The following is a 25,160-nucleotide window of genomic DNA, read 5'->3' on the forward strand; positions in this document are numbered from 1 at the left end:
CTCCCTGACGTAGGACTCGCGTCAAGAAAAAGAGGAGCCGCCCACAAAGCGCTGCGCGGAAGTGCGAGGCGAGGGAGGGGGCGGGGACAGTGAGGGGCGGGGACAGTGGGGGCGGGGCCGAGGAGGGCGGGGCTGAGGAGAAGGGACTCGGGAGTTAGGATCCCGGAGTGGGCGGGCCTAGAGGGGGCGGACCCTAGAGGGGCGGGGCCGAGGCGGTGGCCCTGGCGGCCATGATGAGGCCCCGCCTTTCCCTTACGGCTGCTGCTCCTCTTCCCTACCCGGCCCGAGGTAAGACTAGGTCTGGACAGAGGCCTGGATGTCCGCGGCCCGTCTGGGTCTCGTGCTGCCCGGGTGATACGGCGGGGCCCGGTCGGGGCGCACGCTGAGGCCTGCGGCGAGTCGCGATCGCGAAGAACGCGGCCCCGGGCCCAGAGCGAGACGAGCCGTGGCAGGAGGGAGGGGCGCTGAGCCGAGGACTTTGTCCCGAGGCTCGGCGCCTCTTCCCGAATCCCTTTTCCTCACTGAGCTTCCAAGAATATGTAACCCGGGGCGTTCGGGCGTGCGGTCTCTGAGGGCATCTGCCGGTTTATCAAGTACCCCACTACGTTTGCGTAGCTGTTCCTGAGTCAGGTGGATGGGTACCTCGCTCATGGAGGAAACAGACCCCAAAGCGTTCGCAGCCTCCACGGGCGCCTGGGTCAGGGGGCCGGGCACCTGGGGACCCCACTTCTCCGCACACGCTTGCGAGCACTTTGGAAGGCTGATCGTATTTGTAAATGCGCTGTCAGTTGTGTAGGGGTCTGGCGGTCCTCCGTGACTGGGTCGTCAGGGCGATGGCATTTGCGCGGACCTTGGAGCGCATTCGAGGTTGCAGGAATAATAATAGCTAACGTTTGTGTGCGTATCATGGCCAGCAGTGTTCGAAGTACGTGAATTAACTCAATCCCGGGAACAACCCTATCAAACTGATCCTATTAATATCCTTACTTTACAGATGGGGAAATGAGGCATAGAAAGATGACGTAGTTTGCCCGAAGTCACTACCACTACCAAAGAACTACCGTGTATAGTACGTGGTGAAGCCAGAATTTGAACCTGGAGGGTCTGGCTCCACAGCCTGCTCTAAAACCATTGTACCATGGCACCCAGTAGAAACATGCAGGCTATGCTAGAATTATACATAATTGAGTTTGACTAAATTAAGATAACAGAAAACAAGGCCAGAAAAATACTGTGGGACCATTGAAGACAATTTTGACAGCTAAGTTAAGGTGCTTGGAGTTCATGGATGCTATGTTTTTCCCCAGGGTGGATTAAAAATTCATGTATGGGCGAGCCATGTGAATTTTTATGAAGGAAAAGCGATTATGTATATAGTACAGTTAATAATGTGACCAAAGTATATATGGAGTTCTGTTCATCCTTTTTGTCAGTTCATAGTTTCAATTTTGTGAAGTTTTCATGGCATGAAGCTTTTAAAAAATTGCATAATTATTGACACTATCTTCCATTTCAGTGACTTATTAGTTTTCAACTACTGCCCTGACAGCAGAGTGGGATTAGTTCTGCACACCTGTAGCAGCACCCTGGACGTGGGCAAGCATTTTTCATCTGCTAGTTAATGTGGGCAAGCTAACCATGTTTTAAAGTTGACAATGTGCTTAACACTACTGAACTATACACTTAAAAATGGTTAAGACAGTAAAGTTTATGTTACGTGTTTTTTAATCACAATTTTAAAAATAAAATAAAAATAAATTTAAATGACTAATATTTCCAAGTAGACCATGTTAGGCCTGAAGATGTGTCGTGTATAGGGATCCATTGAACAGTAAGTTAAATGGATTAAAGCCCTAGGCCTCCATGCAGGATTGATTTTAGTGAGACACACAAGAAGGAAACAAAGTAGGAAGGAAAATTTAATTTCTTGTGTATAATTAGGATGGTGGCAGTGGGAATTCAGAGATGGGGTAACTTTAAGATATTTCAAATGTAGGTTGGGCAAGACAGGCATAGATGAAAAGAGAAGCAAAAAAAAAGGAATAGAAACACTTGGTTTGAAGGTAGGAGACAGAAGCTTAACTTTAGATGTGTTGAGTTTTACTAGCCTGTGGCACATCCTGTGAGAAGGGTCCAGCAAGAAATTTAAATTCTGGCACCAATGCGTGAGAACGATTGAATCAAGAGAGGCAGATTTATATTGTTTCAACGAAAACATAGAGCGGAAACTTAGGGAATGGAATCCTGTTTTTTCACTGAGGAGAGAATTTGAACAAAGAAGTGATGGTCAGCAGTTCCATAATCGGGTGATGTTGGGAAGACCTGTGTAGGTGATTGAGAGCCAGTGGGGTGGGACACATTGCAGATGGAGAAATGGATCAAAGTCCACGAGAGAATGAGAACAAAAACCCAGGTAGAGATAGATAGAAACCTTTTGAGGTTCAGGGGAAGAAGGAAAGAATGGGTGAAATACAAAGAACACAGATTGCTGGAGATAAATAACACTTAACTTCAATCAGTAAAGGGAAGAAAAGTAAGATTTGACAGTTTAGCCTTTTGGGGGAATCGATGCTTTGTGAATAAAGATGACTTTAATACTTTTTACCTCATTGGCTTTCCATGTACCACGCACTGAGAGAAACTTTGTTCTCTGAAGAATATTGATGTACATTTTCATTGACTTTCTAGGAAGACTGGCACTGTGAATTTTTTTTTTGCCTTTGTTTTTGGTTTTTCTTGGGGGAGGGTGTCTTTTATTATTCTATTCTACTATGTAACTTCGTTTCTCCCCCAAAATCTGTTCTAGAACTGAAATGAAACGTGTCAGACAGATGACACATTTGGTGTCATTTGATGCACACTACTACGTACATTTCTATTTATTTGTTTGTTTATTTCTGTGTATCAGTAACTTCACCATCATTCATAAGCCCAGTCAGTTTTCTCACCAGTTCATCCTTTCTAGCCAGTCAGCCCAGTAGTCCTTAAGCCCTCATCTCTTCCCTTTTTTATCCTCACCACATTACACGTTTAACCTACAACTCTTAGCTGATGAGTCTAGGCTTCTTTTTATCTCTCTCTACTTTTCTAGTCTCCACTCCTGTTTTCTTCACTCTCAGCAGTTGACTGTATCTCGTACTTTCAAATTACAATCTAAAGCCTTTTCTATTTATTTAAAAGAAAAAAAAAAAAAAAACTGTCTTCATAGGACTCTTATTCCAGGAGAAGTTTTTAACCAAACACAAGGCCTTGTGGCAAAATAGGTGTTAAGGTACTTAGATTATGGGCCGAGGTAAAGCGATGGTGCTGTTCCAGCAGCTGCCCTTTTGACACTGCCATACCCAGAGTAGGTAGTCATCTACCTAACAAGAGGAAAATGTCTCTGTTGAGAATGTGTAGTGTACTAGACATGTCTGTATAACCTTTGTTGTGAAAAGTATGTCCCATTTATACGCCATTTGATCTTTTTTTCAGGATCATCTACCCTTTGGTGCAGATAAAAAAGCAAGTAGCAATTGGACAGGTACCTTAAAAGTTTTATTTTTATGCATTACTTTGGAAGTTGAATGAAAAATCTAGTAACTTGGTTTAAAATGTGCTATTTTTCACATAGAAAAATTTTAGTGAAAAATGTAATCACCTAGTATATCATTTCATATATCATAGTATATCATATCTAGTTCTTAGCTTATGTCTTATCTTTTATTGAGCCTAACTTTCTTAATTGACAATTGAAGATCGTTTCTAAAATGGGTAGTTAGGGGGAAGAAAAACTTTAAAAGCTTTGATTTTATTTTTATTAATTCATTCTACCAATTTAAAAAACAGTATTTTAACTTTGTTTTCTCTGGCCCAATGGAAAGTGTTTGATTTTGAATTTTAACTAAGAACATTCAAAGAGCAGAAGAAATAGACTAGTTACGGATTACCAAAATAGATGGATAACAAAGTATAAAAACAATAGAGGTAAAGAATAAGCTAATTTTTAAAACTTTCACATAACTGGTAGTTAGAAGTTAAAAATGTATTCATTAATTCAACAAATAATTATTAGGTACCTCTCACATACTAGATATATGCTCAGTGTACCATGTTTTGAGAAAGTAGACATAGTCCTTGCTAGAGCTAAAAAAACAGGATTTCCTTTAAGAATAATTCAGGTAAATTTTTTTCCTTAGTCTCATGTGTATATATTCAAAAAGTATACATTTGTCTCTGTTAATTCATTATTTAAGATAGTGTCATAAACAAGAATAGCTGAAGTTAATATTCAGTAATTAATAACATTTTGTGGGCAGTTTGTTTAAAAATTGGTCTTTTAAAGGTTAAAAGCATAAACCTGCGAATAGAAGGTAATTCTACCTCTGTGTATAATTGTAATACCCTAATGCTATAAAATTCGTCAATCTTTTCTGAAAAAAAATTTTTTATGAGTATTTAAAAACCCTCTCAGGAGGCAGAAAAGCATAGCAGGAGAGTAGGGGCTCTGATGTCAGACTTTCTGGTTCACATCCCAGGTTTCCAATGCAAAACTCAGTATTTGGATTTATTGAGGAGATTACTTAAACGTAGGATTGAAACTAATCTTATGTAGAATTTTGCAAAGACGTTTCCAAAATAAGCTTTCTAAGATTATTGCTACATATCTTTTTAGAGTAACCTTAACACCACAACTGATCAGCGTACAGTAGAACATTTCACTGAGAAGACCACCAGAGAGGCAATACCTGTTCCTGGTATCTGAGGATTTTTTATTTAGTGTGTATGATTTAGTGATTTGTAATAAGGAGGGGAAGGGAATCCTTCCTCGAGAGATACAAATCAGAATCAGTCTGGTTTCTCTTTGCTCAACAGGTATTTACCATAAAGATGGTGTTCCAGTTTTTTTGCTATTTATTATTAAAAATTAATAATGTGTGGTATTTTAACATTTAAGTTTAAAATTATTTATGAAAACTTTAAAGATGTGTTGGAGAGAAAAGAAGTACTAAACTTCAAAATTTCCCCATGACAAACTGTACTTTTAATTCACTCAGGACAGGCTTTTGTTTTACTTGCTGGTTTGTTTTAAGAGGAGAAATGTTGATCTGAAAACTGTATATCACTTTCTCTGAAACACTCTCCTAGGATGAGTAATTTGATCTGTTCAACATGTAGGAAAGTGCCTGTGACACTGTGTTTAGTAAATGTTACCTGTTATTATTATCAAAATCATTATTGTTATACCATTTTCCTCCCATTTTAATATCAACTATAATGTCATACCATTGCCTCCTTTGTTACAGTTAACAGGTAAACTATTAACAATTTTTAATCTTCTAAGCTAAAGTTAATAACTTATTTATATTCTGCCTCTTTCTGCAAAGAATTTGGGAAAAAGTAAAAAGGAAAGGGACTTCCCTGGCAGTCCAGTGGTTAAGACTCTGTGCATCCATTGTAGGGGGGCATGGCTTTGATCCCTCATCGGGGAACTAAGATCCCACATGCCATGCGGCACAGCCAAAAAATTAAATAAAAATAAAAAGAATTTGGGGCAGTCCACAGTCATACAGACAAAAAAGCTTATTAATAAATTAGTAATGACATTCCAAAGTACTAAAGTTTCCTAAAGTGAGTACCAAGTGTTAAGTGTATGTATCAAAATTAGTCAGTTTCATAATATTATTTATGAGAGGAAATTAGCATGTGAAAAAAATTCAGGGTGGCAGACAGTTGCATGTTTAGATAATTTATCCCCAAAACAGTTAGCTTTGTTTGAAATTTTTTAGGAACTGATTCTCTAGAAATTAATGAGATTAATCTTCACTAATAGGAGAAGAATGGCTTTGAAACAGATTTCCAGCAACAAGTGCTTTGGGGGATTGCAGAAAGTTTTTGAACATGACAGGTAACTACTAAGAAGATACAATTTTAGGTATCTCTAATTCTGCTTCCGTCTATTTGATTCTTTAAATAAGCCCATGAAAGATCACCGTTGCATGAATTACTGTTTACCTGTAGAAAATACCTGTGATTTTTATCAGCTTTATCTTATCTAGTTTTGATATTGGTGATGGTAATAAACTCTTAGTGATAAAAAGCAAATTAAGGATGTGATGCATTGCAGTGCCCATGAACAAACATGTAGTTTAAGAGCTTTAGAATTCATTTTTTATAAAAGCTGATTTATTATTTCATATATCTCTTTAGAAACAATTTTTCTTTTAATAATTTTGTGATACACTGAGGATGTTGCATTTATTCTTTTAATTCAGCCTGCTCAGAATGACTGTGTACCATGCACAGCACAGGCTCAGTTTGATTAGTATCAATAGATCAGTATGCTAAATTGGCCTCATTCTTTCTTTAAGGGCGATGGTATATTCTTTAAATGTTGGTGGAATCACTTATTTTGGACATTAAATCACTTATTTTATGTTTCTGTCTTGACTGATGTGGGGCAACTGATTTTTTGTGTGTGTATGACTGTTAAAATTACAGTGTTGAACTGAAATGCAAAATGAAATTTGCTGTCTATTTACCACCAAAGGCAGAAAATGGAAAATGCCCTGCACTATATTGGCTGTCTGGTAAGTGTTATGCCTTTGAGTTTTATAAAGGAGTTTCTTTTTCTTTAATCTTTACTTATTGGTGTGCTTTCTGAACCATTTATAAAAGACTTTAGGAGCCTGTCATAGTCTACTCTTACTTCATCCTGAGAATAATTTCAGACCTACTGAATTACATTTATTATACTTCTTTTTCAATTAGACCAAGTAATTCAGCAGAGAATATAAAGTTCTAGACTCAGTGACAAGAGCTTAGAAAAGTTATTTACTTTGTACCTACTCAAGCATTTCTTAGAGACTTTACCACTCAAATAGAACAGTATTAGGTAAAACCAGGACACCTGTGATATGCTAATTAGAAACCACAGCCAAGTAACTTCTTACAGTGTTCTCTGAAATATTTTAATTGGACTCACCTTCTCTGGGTACAATCTGGAACATCACAAAAGAATACTAATGCTTCTTAATCAGAGGTGAATGTTAAAGATTCTTGAATGGATTGTGAGAGAATAATTTTGAACCTCTGTGCTAACTTTTCTTTCACAAGATGTTGGCACTTCATCTTTAGAAGCAGACATTATAAGAGACTCATAGAAACCAAATTATGTCATAACATTCTATTTTTGTTTCTTTAAAATTGCTTCTTATAACTTTGATTTAAATCCTCCCTCATGTATGTTTCCTCAAAGATATGCCCCAAATACCAGTCTTTAAAAATGAGAATATTTCATTTTAAAAGGTCAAAATTAAGTGCCTACCTAGGTTTTTTTTTAACATCTTTATTGGAGTATAATTGCTTTACAATGGTGTGTTTCTGCTGTATCACAAAGTCAATCAGCTATATGGATACATATATCACCATATCCCCTACCTCTTGCGTCTCCCTCCCAACCTCCCTATCCCACCCCTCTAGGTGGTCACAAAGCACCGAGCTGATCTCCCTGTGCTATGTGGCTGCTTCCCACTAGCTATCTATTTTACATTTGGTAGAGTATACATGTCCATGCCACTCTCTCACTTCGTCCCAGCTTACCCTTCCCCCTCCCCATGTCCTCAGGTCCACTCTCTATGTCTGCATCTTTATTCCTGTCCTGCCCCCTAGGTTCTTCAGAACCATTCTTTTTTTTTTTTTTTTTAGATTCCATATATATGTGTTAACATACGGTATTTGTTTTTCTCTTTCTGACTTACTTCACTGTGTATGACAGACTCTAGGTCCATCCACCTCACTACAAATAACTCAATTTCATTTCTTTTTATGGCTGAGTAATACTCCATTGTATATATGTGCCACATCTTCTTTATCCATTCATCTGTTGATGGACACTTAGGTTGCTTCCATGTCCTGGCTATTGTAAATAGTGCTGCAGTGAACATTGTGGTACATGACTCTTTATGAATTATGGTTTTCTCAGGGTATGTGCCCAGTGCTGGGATTGCTGGGTCATATGGTAGTTCTATTTTTAGTTTTTTGAGCAAACTCCATACTGTGCCATAGTGGCTGTATCAATTTACATTCCCACCAACAGTGCAAGAGGGTTCCCTTTTCTCCACACCTCTCCAGCATTTGTTTGTAGACTTTCTGATGTGCCTATCTAGTTTTAACTCAACAACTAATTTCTTTGACTGGAAAAAGCAAACCAATTTTGCTAGAAGAGCAGGGTATTGCCAAAAGCAACAACAAATTACATGTTTGTTTTAGAAACATACTATTCTGTAGCTAAAGATGCTCTTAGAAATCATGTAACCTGTAGAATAGGAAACTATTCTATAGTACCAGGGAAATTATATATCACCCAGGATCACATAAAAGAGTGAACAAGTTTTCTGATTCATGGTCCAAAGCTGTATTCGCTCTTTTCTCCTGTTCTTTTTACCTTTTGTTTCTGGTGAGAGCTACTGCAGTCATATCTCTTGTTAAAAGAATACATACCATTAGCGTTGTAATAACATTTGTTTTATGCACCATATTGCCATTGTACAGTTTGAATAATTCTAAATTCCCAAACACACCTGGTCCAAAGGATTTCTGTAATTGAAATTTTAGTGAGTGACTTTCAAAGGACAGCTATGGGAGCATTTAACCTAAGACAGTTCTTGGATTAATACCGTTACATATTTTATGAGAAGGGAAACTTTAGTGGCTTTTTCAGCATTATTTCTTAAACAAACAAAAAACTTTTTAATAAGTCAGCTTGTTTTCCTGTGTTATAAGAAGATTAAAGCTTATAAACCGTTCACAGTTCACAGCATATCATGAGATAACAATATTTTTGATCTTTAGGTTTAACTTGCACAGAACAAAATTTTATATCAAAATCTGGTTATCATCAAGCTGCCTCGGAACATGGCCTCGTCGTCATTGCTCCAGATACCAGCCCTCGTAAGTGTTCTTGTTCCAAAGGTCCTTTGTAAAAATATAAATCTTTAAGACTTAAGTTATAATAATGCATGATTCATTTCATATTTTTGCTATTTATTAATCTTTCAAGCAACATCATGACTCTAAAATACCATGCTGTACATTTTCCTCACTGAATTTTACTCATAACGTCACTCTTATGAGAGGGAACACTTTTGCTATTCCCATTTTACAGATTAAGACACTAAGGCACTTTAAAACAGAGACTGAGCAACTCAATTAATAATGTATCATATTGGCACTAGTGCCAAAATAACCTACAATGCATAGGAAATAATTTTTTTTATTCCTTGGGTAAACTGCCTTGTCACATGGTAATTATCTTTTCTCATTTCTGTTAGTCATCAAATAGTCGTACAGTTAAACAAGTATTAGTTTTAATATAAATGATTATAATGTTTACATTAGAGAAATGAGAATATCAAATATTTGAGAATTCAATCCATCAGATAGTTGAAACTTGTTTTGGGACCCTAGAAGAGTCAGGAAATGGAATTTAAATGGTAGCTAAAACTATCTGGAAGTTGAATGGCTGGCCTTGGAAGTAATGCATCTCCTTTCACAATCCATATTATGTAAAAGTAAGACGTGTCACAGGAAATGTAACAAAATGTTTAATTCAGAAGAGCATCAAAAATATAAAATGCCTTGGAATAAACTTCTAAAGTATGAAGATTTATTTTTTAAAAAAACATAAAATTTCCTAACTGTTGTAAGTGGAAAAATGTCAGGTTCCTGGATGGGTAGACTGACTATTATGAAGAGGTCACTTCCATCAAATTACATATCACTATAATTTTATTCAGAATCCCAGTGGTTGGCTTTTTAACTGTATGCAAGGATATAAAATAAAACGTAACTAGTTAAAATAGAATATAAGAAAATCCCACTGGGGGATGGGTAAATAGGGGAAACGTGATGGAATGATTCCAAAGTACATAAGGAGACACCTTCAGTTCAAAATAGTGAATTGAGCACAAGCATTTGTTTCCCCTTCCCTTCTAAGATCACAGTGGTACAGAGAAGTAAAGAAGTGTTGGTAATGAGGAGGGTCATCAGAGAAGGAATCTTAACACATTTCTGAAAGATAAAAAGAGAGTATAAGCCCTTTGATAGGTAAAACAGAGTGAGGAAAGATGTTCAGAATACATAGGACGGAGCTTCATCAGTGAAGAAAGCCAGTGAATACCCCAGCCTGGAGGGCCATTCCCTCTCTTGCCTCATTGGCTAGAACTAGTCACATGACCGCACGCAAGGGGGCAAGGAAGTATGTGCCCCAAAACTCAGAGAGCCCACAATACTTGGTGAACAGCTCTAATGCAAGTGAAATTTCAGGTTCATTTTAAAGTGTGTTATTAAACATGGGCCATTACTACAGAGTAGATGAAACCACAAGATTTTTCCTTAATAGGTGGCTGCAATATTAACGGAGAAGATGAGACCTGGGACTTTGGCACTGGTGCTGGATTTTATGTGGATGCTACTGAAGATCCTTGGAAAACTAACTACAGAATGTACTCGTATGTAACGGAGGAGGTAATTTAATTTACAGTGTAATTATTAATTGATGACTGCCAAAAGTTTGATTTTGGACACAAAGTCCTTCCAGTCCCGAGAACTTTAGGGTATGGTATTGTTGAATCTATTTGGTACATATTTATTAAAATTATCTTGGTAAAAATTCCGAAGTTTACAAGTACTATAGTCCTATTTTCTGCAATTTAAATGAACACTAAGTACAATTTTCAAGAGTTTAATAATTATATTGATACCTGTATACACTACCCAGGTTATACAAAGAAAATAGTATATGCAAAAACGGTGTCTTCTGGCAGCTGGTTCATCCAGACATATTTCATAGTGATTAAAATCAAAAAGGATAAGTGGTAAAGCATTGCCTCTATTAATAATATTTGTGTGCAGTTTATGCATTTTTCTGATTTTAATTGTTAATGTGCACATCATAGAAACTCAGAAACAATAATATAAAATTTTAATCACCATAATTCTGTCACCCCAAACAACAACTATATTTTCGTATATTCCAGACTTTTTTTTATGACTAGTTTTCATGTAATAGTAAAATATTTTTATCTTGTTCTTTTTTTAGTTGTATGAAGTAAATATTTTCTAATATTCTCATCTATTTGTAACATAATTTTAATAATTGTATAATATTCTGTCATATGCTGTGATTTACTTTTTTCTAATGGAGGCTACTTATATATATTACATATATTTTTTTACCATAATACGTATTACTGCATTGATTATCTTTGTTTATAATTTTTTACCCATAAGGACTTTTCCCTTAGAAGAGATTCCAGGAAGTGAAATTATTAAATGTTTACAACATTTTAAAGTTTCTTTCTGCATTATCTTCTTAAAGTCGCTTTCTAAGGAAGATGTAACGTATATCCTCCAGGGATATATTAATGATTATTGTCTATCTGACTTTTTTTTTTTAATCTTTACTAGTGTAAACCATTTTAAGACTGAATTTGGAAGTATTGATTATTTTAGATGACTTTGAAAAAGTCTAACCTTATTTCTGTCATATCTCTTGTCCCACTATTAAATTCTGTCTAGCTTCCACAACTCATAAATACCAATTTTCCAGTGGATCCCCAAAGGATGTCTATTTTTGGCCACTCCATGGGAGGCCATGGAGCTCTGATTTGTGCTTTGAAGAATCCTGGAAAATACAAAGTAAGATTACCTAAGCTTCTAGTGACAGATATTTCTCTTGAATAGTATAATATTAGGAATTTTCAAAGATTGAAATTAAGATACTGTTGTTTTAGTATTGGGACTAAACTTTTCTAGTCTTGGGAATTTCAAGGGGTTTGTGGGAAAAGAGTATTAAATTTGACCACACAATACATGCTACAGAATCAGACGTGTAGGAATTTTATCCCAGTGGTTTCTCATTGGTCTGTTAGAGGTATTATAAAGCAATTTTCATTGCTTCTATTCAAACTATAGTTTTCTAGGCTTTTTTTCCCTAAAAGTTATTATTGATTAATGTTATTGTGACAGTATGTTATTTACTTTTACCGGGAATATTCTTGTAAAGTTGACTTTGATTTTCCACTGTTTTAAGTGGAAAAAATGAGTAGAAACGCTGAACATAAACTTTCATTTGTGCCTTATTTAATGAAAATGTAGCTCTTTTAATAGAACACACAAAGGATGTGGTCTCTTGGAGAGGCATATAATCTAAGCCCATAATATAGCAAAAGGAAAATTGTTCACAGGGATTTTCATGGCAAGTCAGAGTTCTTAAGCCAGTTGTAAATACCTGTTCATATTCAATTTAGCAAAATATAACTTGTTTTTAATTTTTTTGTTTGTTTGTTTCTGAAGTCTGTGTCAGCATTTGCTCCAATTTGCAACCCAGCACTCTGTCCTTGGGGCAAAAAAGCCTTTAGTGGATATTTGGGAACAGATCAAAGTAAATGGGAGGTAGGTCCTGGATGGCGATCTTCATACTCATTCTTAAGTTTTCAAATTTGTTAAAAAGCTACACACTACAGACGTTATATTCTTAACTTACTCAAGTTAAGGATTCAGAGCAAAAAATAATTAACTAAAGTGTATACATATAACAATGACAACAACAGAGAACAATATTTCAATTGCATTGAATTATGGCAGATATTCTGCGGCTACATTTTTTTTCTGCTAATGATTAATTTATACGTTTATTTTCTAAATTAACGTTACAAAAAATACCCCATGTTACTAAATTTAGACTTACCTCATATTAACTGTGTGCTTAATTGTATGATAAGAACCACGAGGCCTGGCTTTTCATTTTGTGTATCTGTTTCAAAGTCTAACACCTCTCAGATTTGGATTTTAAATTCTAGACTTAAAAGCTTTTAAAAATAGATATTGTGTATGTAATATACATTTATGAGAATATTTCCAACAGTAAGATTGCTTTTTCAAGCATAGGAGCAGATGCTTCTAAATGAAAGTAAAAATGGTAAAAATGACCCTTTTTTCCTGAGACTGATTTGCCCTTGTGCAGAAATGGGCTATTTGAAAACTCCACCAAGAGTTTGAATATTTTGCAGGTGAACTCATCATCACGTACATGTTAGCAAGCAGAAAATCGTCGAGTGGGAAAAAAAACTTTTTTGTCTTATTGTTGTTTATTCAAAGTCATTTACACATGGACCCCTATTTTATTTAAGATTGGTCATTGAAATTCTGACAAATTGGAAGGTTAATCTTTTAGCCATTAGAGTTTTGTTTTGCTTAGGCTTAGATTTTTATTATATTGGAAGATGCTGAAAATTATTACTATTAGTTACTTTGGGGACAGCGCATTGACAGTGCTTGTGCCTCAGTGTTTTGAGTCCTCACCATGTGCAGAGTTTGTGTGGGGTTTTGAGATCTTATGTCAAGAGGGTGATGACCCTTTCCTGTCCACAGGGGCCTTATGGTCTAACAGAAGTTTTAAGTAAAAGACCAACTGATTGGGAGAAGTAGGGGAGACGTACCCTATAAAGGAATCTGTATCATTTTTCTCCAAATGGCAGTAGATTTTACTATTTTAATTATGCAGTGTTTAGGCTATCATTTAATTTGCTCTTGGAATAAGGAGGCCATGCAGAATTATGAAATAGTGGAACTTAAACTAGTTGGACTTTATAGGTGTCCTTCCACTATCTCCTTTTAAGATTAAAGAAAGCAAGTCTTTAAAAGCATGCTACTTTAGAAGGGGAAATCTTTTGGTTTTTGTGTGTCTTGATCAATGCATAAAAGTTGTCATTAGTGAATATACATGAATAATCAATATTTAAAGATGGATGGTAAAATAGAAAATTGTAACTAGCAGCAGCTCCTCACATAATAAATTTGAGTTGTTGATATGATTCAGATTGTTCAAATCAGGTCTTCCTGAAAGTTCCTGGAGATAGTAGACATTTGGTGCCGTTAGCAGATAGCAAAAGAGAGATTTATGTCTGGAATTAGTCCAAAAAAGGGACAGGGCTTCCCTGGTGGCGCAGTGGTTGAGAGTCCACCTGCCAAAGCAGGGGACACGGGTTCATGCCCCGGTCCGGGAAGATCCCACATGCCGCGGAGCGGCTGGGCCCGGGAGCCACGGCCGCTGAGCCTGCGCGTCCGGAGCCTGCGCGTCCGGAGCCTGTGCTCCGCAACGGGAGAGGCCGCAACGGTGAGAGGCCCGCGTACTGCAAAAAAAAGACCAAAAAAAAGGGACAAAAAATAGACTATTTATTTGAAATAGAGAATATTTGGAAATAGAAAAAGATAATGGAGTTAGAAGGAATAGTCAATTTGTAAAAGGATTTACAAAGAAAACAAATTGGTTTTCTTGGAGTTGAGAGGTGATTAAACCTTAAAGGTTTGGAAGAAAAAAGGCTATATGCCATGAAGAATACTTGAGATATAGAATTCTTGCCGTTGGTCTAGGACTGGTTGAAAGTAGGGAAGAAGCTGTAATTGAGGATAGAATTCTGAAGGCCTGTAAATAAAAACCAGACAAGCCAACTTAAAAGCATATTTTCAATTTAATCAGCCTTAGAGCTGAAATGACTTTAAATTTCTATTCAGTTCTAGTATAGGGTATTCTGCAGAATAGCTCTCTGGGCACTTTCAAGTTTATTTTTCATTATTTCTCCCCTTTTTATAGGCTTATGATGCTACCCATCTTGTGAAGGCCTGCCCAGGTACTCAGCTGGATATACTAATTGATCAAGGAAAAGATGACCAGTTCCTTTCAGATGGACAGCTACTACCTGATAACTTCATAGCTGCCTGTACAGAAGAGAAAATCCCTGTTGTTTTCAGATTACAAGAGGCAAGTACTAGGAAACCTTAGCTTGTTCTAAATTAACTATAAAAAAACAAGATTCCGTAGTACTTTCTTAATTTTATTTGAATTTTATTTAATGTTATTTAATTTTATTTTATTTATTTAATTTTATTTGAAAAGCTACCTCTAGTAAGGTATTTTTTAATTATAATAAGACATTTAAAGTGAAAGCCTTCCTATTAAGTTAATGATATCTAAGACCAAATTCCATAGAAATAGGAAAGCTTTTGACAGTGAAAAGTATTTACAATTTTCTGTCCCACTGTAAAATCAGTAAATAACACGAATTTAACACTTGAATAGTACTTAATTGTCAACATTATCAGGTATATCTTTCTTGACACATGCGGCTATTGTTGCAGTAAAATAAAAGGACAAGCTTCCACCTTCATTACTCTTCAGTTTATGTACACATCTTAGCCTCAGAAGCTGTGTATTATTTGTCTCACACACTCTCACACACACACACACACACACACGCGCACTTTATATTGTTTGAGTTAGATGCTAATCTATTTGCTGTGCTGCTTGCTAGTTGTTTAAGAATAATTACTGAATTTCAATTGGTTCGCAAATTTTCCTTGACTAAAATACTTTTGACTGTTCACTACTCACCTAACTCTATGCTAATACAGCTATAATTAAAGAAATTCTACCTTTATTTTTTTAAATTATGTATTCATAAGCTTCAGAACATAATAAAAACAAAATTTTAATTTCACGATGAAAAGTGAACACTGAAAATTATACATGGTTGTGATTTTTAAAAACATTTTTATTCATGTTTAAGGGTAATATGTCAGGCACATTGATCTAAAACATATACTTATAATGATAAGTGTTCAAATAAATCTATATCAATGTGTAATGTGGTATATTTCAGTTTACAAAAAAGTTTTCACAGCATTAGCTCATTTTAGCCTTATACGACCAGATGAGAGACCATTCCTAGCCTATCCACCTGTTTGGGTTTTTTTGGGTTTTTTTCAACTTTTTTTTTTGTTGTGGTAAAATACCACAATACCACATAAAATTTACCACCTTAACTATTTTTAAGTGAACACTTCAGTGGTATTAAATACATTCATAATGTCATACAGCTATCACCACCATTCATCTCCACGATTCTTTTCATCTTGTAAAACTGAAACTCTGTTCCCATTAAATACCAACTCCCCATTTCTTCCTGCCCCCAGCCCTTGGCAACTACCATGTTACTTTCTGTCTCTCTTACTACTCTGAGGATCTCATATAAGTGGAATCATATAGTATTTGTCTTTTTGTGACTAGCTTATTTCACTTAGCATAGTCCTCTTAAGGTTCATCCGTGTATCACGTGCCAGAATTTCCTTCCTTTTCAAGGCTCTTCGTTGTATGCATATACCAAATTTTGCTTATCCGTTCGTCTGTCAGTGGACCACTTAGGTTGCTTCCATGTCTTAGCTATTATGAATAATGCTGTTATAAACATGGGTGTACAGGTATCTCTCAGGATTCTGCTTTTAATTCTTTCGGTTATATACCCAGAAGTGGGATTGCTGGGTCATATGGTAGTTCTATTCTTAGTTGTTTGAGGGACCTCCCTACTGTCCTCCAGAGCGGCTGCAACACTTTGCAGTCCCACCAGCAGTGCACAAGGGTTCCAGTTTCTGCACCTCCTCCCCAACACGTCTTTTCTCTTCTTTCTTTTTTTTTTTTTTCCTGGATAGTAGCCATCCCGGTGGCTGTGAGGTGGTAATGTGGTTTTGATTTAAATTTCCCTAATGATTACTGATGTTGAGCATCTTTTCGTGCTTATTGGCCATTTGTATATCTTTTGAGAAATGTCTATTCCAGTCCTTTGCCCGTTTTTTCATTGGGTTGCTTTTTGTATTGAATGCTATTTGTATTGAGTTTTATGAGTTCTTTATGTATTCTGGATGCTAATCCCTTATCAGATAAATTATTTGCAGATATTTTTCTTCCATTCTGTGGGTTACCTTCTTACTCTGTTGATGTTGTATTTTGGTGCACAAAATATTTTAATGTTCACGAAGTCCAATTTGACTATGTTTTATTTTGTTGCATGTCCCTTTGGTGTCGTATCCAAGAAACCACTGCCAAGTCCATTGTCACGAAGCTTTTGTTCTATGTTTTCTTCTAAGAGTTTTATAGTTAGTTTTATAGCTTAAGGACCTACATTTAGTCTTTAATCCAATTTGAGTTAATTTTTGTATATGGTGTTAGGTAAGGATTCAAATTCATTGTTTTGCATGTGGATTCCAGCATCATTTGTTGAAAAAACTATCCTTTCACCATTGAATGGCTTAACACTCTTGTCAAAAATCATCTGACCATATATTCCAGGGTTTATTTATGGGCTCTCTATTCTATTCCATTGGTCTATATGTCTGTCTTTATACCAGTTACCATACTTTTTGATTACTGTAGTTTTGTAGAAAATTTTGAAATCTGGAAGCATGAGCTCTCAGGTTTTTTTCTTCTTTTTCCAAGATTGTTTTGGCTATTTGGGCTCCCTTGAGATTCCACTTGCATTTTAGGATGGTTTTTTCTGTTGCTGCAAAAATTGCCTTTGGAATTTTGATAGGGATTGCATGGAATCTATAGATTGCTTTGGGTAGTCTTGACACCTTAACAGACCATGAACATGGGATGTGTTTCCATTCATTGTGTCTTCTTTAATTTCTTTCAGCAGTGATTGATTCATTGTACAAGTAGCTCATCTTCTTGGTTAATTCCTAAGTATTGTATTCTTTCTGATGCTGTTGTAAATGGAGTTGTTTTCATAATTTTCTTTTCAGATTGTTCATTTTTAGAAAATAGAAATGCAACTGATTTTTGTGTTTGACTTTTTATCCTGCTACTTTTGCTGGATTATTAGCTCTAACAGTTGAGGGTTTTCTACATACAAGATCATATTATTTATGGACAGAGATAATTTTACCTCTTCCTTTCCAATTTGGATGCCTTTATTTCTTTTTCTTGCAAATTGCTCTGGCTAGAACTGCCAGTACTATGTTGAATAGAAGTGATAAAAGTGGGCATCCTGTCTTATTCCTGATCTTAGAGGAAAAGCTTTCAGTGTTTTACCATTAAGTATGACAATTGCTATGGGTTTTCATACATGACTCCTGGCCATCTGTTTTACAGATGAGGAGACAAGCTCAGAAAACTAACCTACTTACCTAAGGTCACACAGCTAGTTTATGGTGGAACCAGGCCTGGAAGCAAGGTCGTCTGATTGCAAATACTATCCTCCTTTCATCTGTCTAACCATTCCACAGCAAGGCAAAGCAGTACTGCTGCAGAGCCAAGGGATGGAATTAGAGCTAACATAAGGGGAAGTTGTGCATAACCTGCTACTTGTCTAACTCATGCAGCAGACCTTAGCAATCTCCCTGATGTCCTTTTAATCTCCTTGATATTTTTAACATGTAAACAATACATATATCATGTGGGAAAATATGTCCAAAACCAATACATTATGTATACCTTGTTTGCGGGTATCCATCATATAGAAATAGATTTTTTTAGATTAATTTGAACATTTATCATCAGAACTACATGTTTTAGATCAATAATCAACCTTGAGAAATTTGATTATAAATATAATAGTATGCTTAACTCTATTTTAACTATTGCTCTAAGTGATGTAACAAAGCATGTTTTTTCCAAATGACGTTAACTTCTTGGCTCTAGTGGTGTTGTTGCCTCTTCTGCTTCCCTTGTGTCTGTGCCAGGAAATTTAATTGTTACCACCAACAACCAAGTTTCAGCCTGCCAACAAAGAATGAAAAATCTCTAGAGTTTGTTATAAAAACAACAGAGTTAGAACACTGATGTAATTCTTGGGGGGAGAAAATAAATCAACTTATTTCTAAAATGACTAAATCCCAAGCAACTGAAAAACATAGTGGTCTGTACTTAATGAAGAGTCAGTACAAAGCATTCAATTCTTTAAAAAAAAAAAAAGTGAGAAAGTATTGAAATCATCAGTCACAGTTTTTAGCTCAGGCACAATTTTCTATTCACTTTCCTTCCAGCATGGACAGGTTAAAAGTGAACTGCATAGTCTGAAGCAGATTATGTTTAGGTTTGTTGTAATTGAATGAGCAACTGAATGGACATACCTGGGCACTGGCTCCAGGGAAGCAACTTTTCAGATTTTCAAGCCAACTTCTGTTGACTTCAGATTACCTCAGGTCTGAGGGCACTTGATTATAAGTACAGTTTATCTGTATTTCTTTATGAAGTGGGAGCTGTGAAGGATTAAATAAGCTGAAAATAATAGTGGGTAATATAAATAAGTGATCTAGGGAGGGAAAAAAAATTATTGCAATCATGTACATGGTTTACCCAACTTCATTCATTTTCCTCTTTTTAATGGTGTTAAATGCTCACAATCTACATTTCTATCAACTGTCAAAAAAAATTGAGGGGGAAGTGTAGTCCATAGGGATATTAATTTGGTTTTTATTATACTTCGTAATTTTTTCTTTTTCTGTTTTCACTTCAGTGAATCTAAATTGAAAATGCACAAGGTAGCAGAATTCTGATAGCTAATATACACAGATCAAGTCTTAGTCTGAAGAGGAAAGGCCTAGTATGTCTTATTATCAGTTACTGAAGTAATATAGTGAAGAAACATTTTCAGTTTCAGACCTAATGGAAACTTCCAGAAACCAACATTGAAGAAAGGCTATAGTACCTTCTCAAGTCTCAGGCCCTTTTTGAAGATTCAGAGGTTGTTTTGGCCTCTGTGCCTGCCTGTTAGAGAAGAGTACGAACATGGCACAGAATTCTAGAAGTGCAGGGCTCTCTCACTCATCTGTATCCCCATGCTTAGCACAATTACCTGGCACATAAACTCTCAGGAAGTGCTTATTGAATAAACAAAAGAGCAGCTTTCAGCCATCTTCTTCTTTGTACTCTGAAGAGACTCCATAACTCGGGAATTCATATCTGAGCTTTGCTAATTGGGTCTGGAAAATATGTAGGAAAATACTGCCTGTTAGAATAAATGTTCATCATAGCCGCTGAAGCACTGCTTCTTATTTTGAGAATTGAGCAAAGAATAAAAGAATGAGTTCGTTTATTTTTATACTCTAAGAGAGTTTTGCTACCAAAGACTCTTCCATTTCAAGTGTCAGGTAGAAGAGGAAAGGAAGGCCCTTTCAAGTGTCACTAAATGAACGTAGTCACACAAGCTGCTTAACATACAAACCAATTCAAAGAATTTGATGAAGGGAGCTACCCCCATTTAATAATATTGACCAGCAGAACTTGAAACTAATCAAGAATGACACAGTCAGCGCTAATTATATAAATGTCTTGTATCTACCAGAATGGCAGTAATTCAAATGTATTCTCTTGCCTTTATGTTGACATTTAAAAAAATCTTTCTTGGTCCCTCATGATAGGCATTTTCTATTTTCTCATGAAGGTAGACCTTCAGTTAAATATCATTATGGAAGGACATTTGCTTTGTATTTTAGGTGAAATATACTGTTATCTTGCAATACACCCCTGAGAGCTCAAAATTGTCACTTTGGTTTACTCTGGGACTTCTCTAATAAAATAATAATAAATAATAACAATAATAATGGTGGCTACCCACTATGTGCCTGAAACTGCAACACACTGAACATATGTGCAGCTAAACATGAAAATACAGCATAGTCAGTCACGTTAGCATTTTTGTTAACCAGTGTTTCGAGGCATCTACACCTGTTTTCAGTCAGATCCATCTTATCCTCTGTGAAAAATGGCAGGCACTTGGTACTATATTTCACAGGTTTTATGGCCTGAAAATCATGGGCATATTTAGCCTCTTAACAACTCAAGAATTCCATGGTGGAAAATGCTTTTCTTTAACTTTCTTTATGTAAGAAACTGTCCTTCCGCTCTAAATTTAACTAATTTAACTGGGACTGGTCTGATCATTGAGAGATGTGAAACCAAATAATTCCAAGGCTCAGCCTTAATTTTGACAACATTCCGGTCAGATTCACTTCCACAGTTTGGGCACTGAAAATAGAAGACATTGCTTTTAAGGTTACTTTGATGATTTTAAACTAGAACTCTTTTTTAACTGCTGTTCCCAAGATATGCACTGCATACCTCTGCCAAGTAAGAGGTAGAGAACATTTACTGATTCATCAAAACCTTAGGGACTTTACCTTGTTCCCTGAAACCCAGGTGATATTTTTATTAGGTTTTTTTTTTGTTTCTTAAGTGCTTAGAAAAATCCCTTTTTCCTCCCATCAGAGACCATTCGCTCGATCTTAGACTTTCATCTTTCTCAGATTATTCTATTTTGTATTTTAATTGTGTTTTGGCAAGGTAAGGGCTGTCCCCCAGATTATCTGTTTTTTACCACTCTTTGATTCTTCCCACCCTATTTTTCTTTTCTTTTTCCTTTGAGAGCTACTTATTTTGTACTCAGAGGACACTCCAAGAAAGGACTGCCTCTCTATTTACCATTGATTACCTGTCAAGGATTTTATTTGACCAGATAGAAATCTGTTTCACCTCAACTACTTCACACATTTTCTCTCTGCTTCATGGTAGTTTTCAAAAGTTTACTGACTTTTTACCCAGTTTGATTTATTGCTGAGGGATGTCAGAGTGTAATGAATTATTCCTTTTTCCTCAGATAAAGATACAATATGCTTTTACCGTGCAGGAGGTCGAATTCTTAATGTGATTTATGATGGCTGTGTTTAACTTCCCAGTGATAGGGCATTTGGGCATTCTTCATGTTCTTTCTCTGTATTGTTTATGTGTGCTTATTTTGTATCTTAACATTCCCTTATTGATGGTGGTGCATTGCTTTTGTGAGTTGAAACTTTTTTCAGCTACTCTTTTTTCAGCGAAAATGTTGAAGTACAAGTGTAATAAGCTTTACTTTGATTATAAACCTTCCACATGTTGTGGTAGTTTGATTATTTATAAGCAAATTAAGTGACATGCAAGATAGATTTAATGTCCCTAATATCGATTTTTCTGAATAGTAGATAAATGTCTTATCTCTATTTTGCCTTCTAGGGTTATGATCATAGCTACTACTTCATTGCAACCTTTATTACCGATCACATCAGACATCATGCAAAGTACCTGAATGCTTGAAAAACTTCGGATAAGAGAATCTCTTCAGGATGATAAAATTGTAATAAACAGACTGGCAAGGAAAAAAGATTTTAAAACATGGATTTTGTAGTGCTAAAAATGCTTCACTCTATAGTTGAATCACCCTCTGAATAAATACATCAAACCTGCTTCTGATTTAAAAAGTTACTTTACCAGTGTTCACATGGGAAGTATTTAATACTTCACAGGTTTCTTGAGGTAATTTGGAAACCACTGTTGTGTTGACCTCAGGACACAATATGAATATAACCCCATTGCAATCATGAAATGCTAACTCTGGAACAGAGAGTTTAAAGGTAGTTTAGCCTAAACTCCTCACCTTTCCAGACTTTAAGCCTCCGAAGGCGTGGACTGTCTTCTTCCCGTTCATTGTTACACACCTAGTGTCTAGCAACCACTTGGCTTCTAGTAGTCATGGAATTGAATAACGAGTTGTTAGTTGTTGAATAAGCAAGTAGGGTCAGAATTCCCCATCATTACACAGTTATCTGTGGGAGAACTAAGATTAGAAGTCATATTTCTGGAGCCCAGTCAATGATACTTCTTTTCTTACCTGTTGAGTCAGATAGATTTGTGGACATTGGTTTATGGACCTCTCTCAAGAGACAGGAATTAAATACTAGATTCAATCTGAAATTAGATAAGGAAACTTGTTTCATATGTTACTGTAGAAGATATTTTCCTTTAGTTACATGCAGAAATTTAGCTTGATGAGCTCACCAAGAACTTGTAAATGCCAAAGTGTGTTCCTTAAAAACTTAAGGATGTTTGGGAGTGGTGTAGTGACCAGGGATTGAACCTGGGACCTCTGAAGTGAAAGTACCGTGTCCTAATCACTGGGCCGCCAGGGAAGTCCCCTGGTTGTTTGAAAAGAAATATATTTTTCTGTTAAAAGAGTACGAAAGTTATACATTTTAAACATTCAATAAGAATGTGTGTTACTTGGTAATTGAGGAAGACATCAGGTTCTTAAAGTTATAAAATAAGTACTATGTAAATGTGAATTAGACAGTACTAAAATTTTTTAATTCGTACTATTTAAATTATCAGTAGTCAAGGGACTTCCCTGCTGGTCCAGTGGTTAAGACTCTGCGCTCCCAATACAGGGGAACCAGGTTCCATCCCCGGTCAGGGAACTAGAGCCCATGTGCCACAACTAAAAGATCCCGGACGTGGCAACGAAGATCCCGCAGGCTGCAACTAAGACCAAATAAATAAATATTAAAAAAATAAAAATAAATATTAGTCAAGATTGAGCCCTACAGTGAGCTACACAAGAGCGGCCAAATAAATAAACATTAAACAATAAAAATAAACATCAGTAGTCAAGATTGAGCCCTACAGTGAGCTACCCACAAAATGGTTCTACGTCTAAACAAGAAAAATGTTTTAATTCACAAAGTTTTTGCACGTTGTTGGTAATTCCTTTGTAAAGAAAAATAGTTGTGTGATCCTATGATCTTTGTATTAGTTGAGGATTTAACCAGAGGAACAGAACTAGTAGATATGTACGTTAAGAGATTTTTTACAGGGACTCGGCTTATGTGATTGTAAGGGCTGGCTAAGCAAGTCCAAAATCCAAAAGACAGGCCATCGGGAAGGGAAGTTCAAGAGCAGGATGAGACTCCGTGGGCCAGGCCGAAGCTGTTGTCCACAGGTGGAGCTGCTTCTCTCAGCCTCATTCAGTCTTTGCTTTTAAGCCCTTCTAACAGTAAGGCCCACCAGATTATCCAGGATAATCTTCCTTATTTAAATTCAGTTGATTAGGGACTTTGATCATATCTGCAAAATCCCTTCATAGTAACACCTAGATTAGTGATTAATTGAATAACTGGGAACTATTACCTTGCCAAGTTGGCGCACCATTATAAGAAAAGAGTTGCTTTGCCTTTTCGCAGGGTACATGCAGAAACATTTAAATACTCAGTAAATAATTGCTAACATATAGCCAATGATCACTAATAAAGACAAAAGCCTTCAGTTACAATACAGAATTGACCACTGAGGATATATAGGGAGCCAATTAATTTTAACTTGCTTTTATGTGCCACAAATACTGACCTGGGGAGGTATGAATTCTCATCTATACCTGTAAGATGTTTCCCCCACCAGAAAAAATTCTCACAGTCTCTCACATAATAAGGAACCATCTCAATGACTTTATAATAAACAACAAATAACCTACAAATGAACTAATACCAGTTTTGTTTGCTTCCAAAAGTCACCTGACAGAATCAGATATGTAAGGAGGCAAAGGAATTGACAGGTTTCCTGGATCCCAATAGATGTAAAACCCTCATTAAGATCCCCTTAAGAAACAATACGATACAGTAAAGCCACCATTACTAGTAGCGGCAAGCCATGAAGCGGGTGGAGGTGCTTACAATATAGGTATCTGAAAGAACTTGTATCTAGAATATATAAAGAACTCCATAAATTCATTTTTAAAAAGATAAACCAACAGAAAAATGGGCAAAAGATTCAATTAGGTACTTAACAAAATAGGACGTAAGTATGACTAATAAATACATGAAGATGTGCTTAACGTCATAAGATCAGGGAAATGCAAACAAAAAATGCCACTACAAACCTACCCGAATGGCTAAAGTTAAGACAACAGAAATCCCAAGTGTTGGCCTGGCTGTATGATGACCTGCTAATGGGAGTGTACAGGCAGGGTTTGCTGAGATCAAACATATGGCCCTTCCTGATGATTCCACCTGAGGTTGACCCAACAGAAACGTGTATGTAAAACCTACATGAGAATGTTCAGAGCAACACTGCTCCTAACAGCCCAAATCTGGAAACAACCCAAATGCCCATCTACAAGAGAATGGGTAAAATCAGAGTATTCATACAGTGGAAGAGTCCACATTAAGGAACACACTAAAACTAGATGCAGCGACACGGAGGACATCTCAAACACAGTCTTGAGTGGAAGAATCAAATACAAAATATAAACTGTATAAATCATTTTGTATCATTTCATATAAGGATCCAAGCCAGGCAAAACTCATCCATGATGTTAGAAGTCAGGATGGGGTTATGGATAGCAGGGGGAGGGGTGGCCCCTAGGCAGAGGTGATTAGAGAGTCACATGCAAGGTCCTTTAGGGGACTAGTGACGCTCTCTTCATCTAGGTACTTGTTGCATGGGTGTGTTCACTTTGAAAATTCATCAAGCCATATACTTA

At 36.3% G+C, this 25,160-nt stretch overlaps 1 protein-coding gene across 4 annotated transcripts; it reads left to right on the forward strand.

The window, feature by feature from the left end:
- The first annotated feature begins 200 nt into the window (after positions 1–200).
- On the forward strand, positions 201–22,095 carry ESD (esterase D). 4 transcript variants are annotated; one of them, XM_081214993.1, is made up of 11 exons: positions 201–288; positions 3,475–3,523; positions 4,655–4,736; positions 5,813–5,887; positions 6,481–6,569; positions 8,833–8,931; positions 10,382–10,506; positions 11,560–11,679; positions 12,337–12,435; positions 14,636–14,803; positions 21,866–22,095. In XM_081214993.1, exons 4-11 carry the CDS (start codon positions 5,820–5,822, stop codon positions 21,944–21,946), a joined length of 849 nt encoding a protein of 282 aa, XP_081071119.1. In that variant the 5' UTR covers positions 201–288; positions 3,475–3,523; positions 4,655–4,736; positions 5,813–5,819; the 3' UTR covers positions 21,947–22,095. The 4 variants fall into 4 exon arrangements, with proteins under 4 accessions (XP_081071119.1, XP_081071117.1, XP_081071120.1 ...); XM_081214994.1 differs by lacking the exon at positions 201–288 and adding an exon at positions 1,107–1,271; XM_081214991.1 differs by lacking the exon at positions 4,655–4,736.
- The last annotated feature ends 3,065 nt before the right edge of the window (positions 22,096–25,160 follow it).

The sequence above is a fragment of the Mesoplodon bidens genome (assembly GCF_964165515.1).
Source record: "Mesoplodon bidens genome assembly, chromosome: 17".
NCBI classification, from domain to species: Eukaryota; Metazoa; Chordata; class Mammalia; order Artiodactyla; family Ziphiidae; genus Mesoplodon; species Mesoplodon bidens.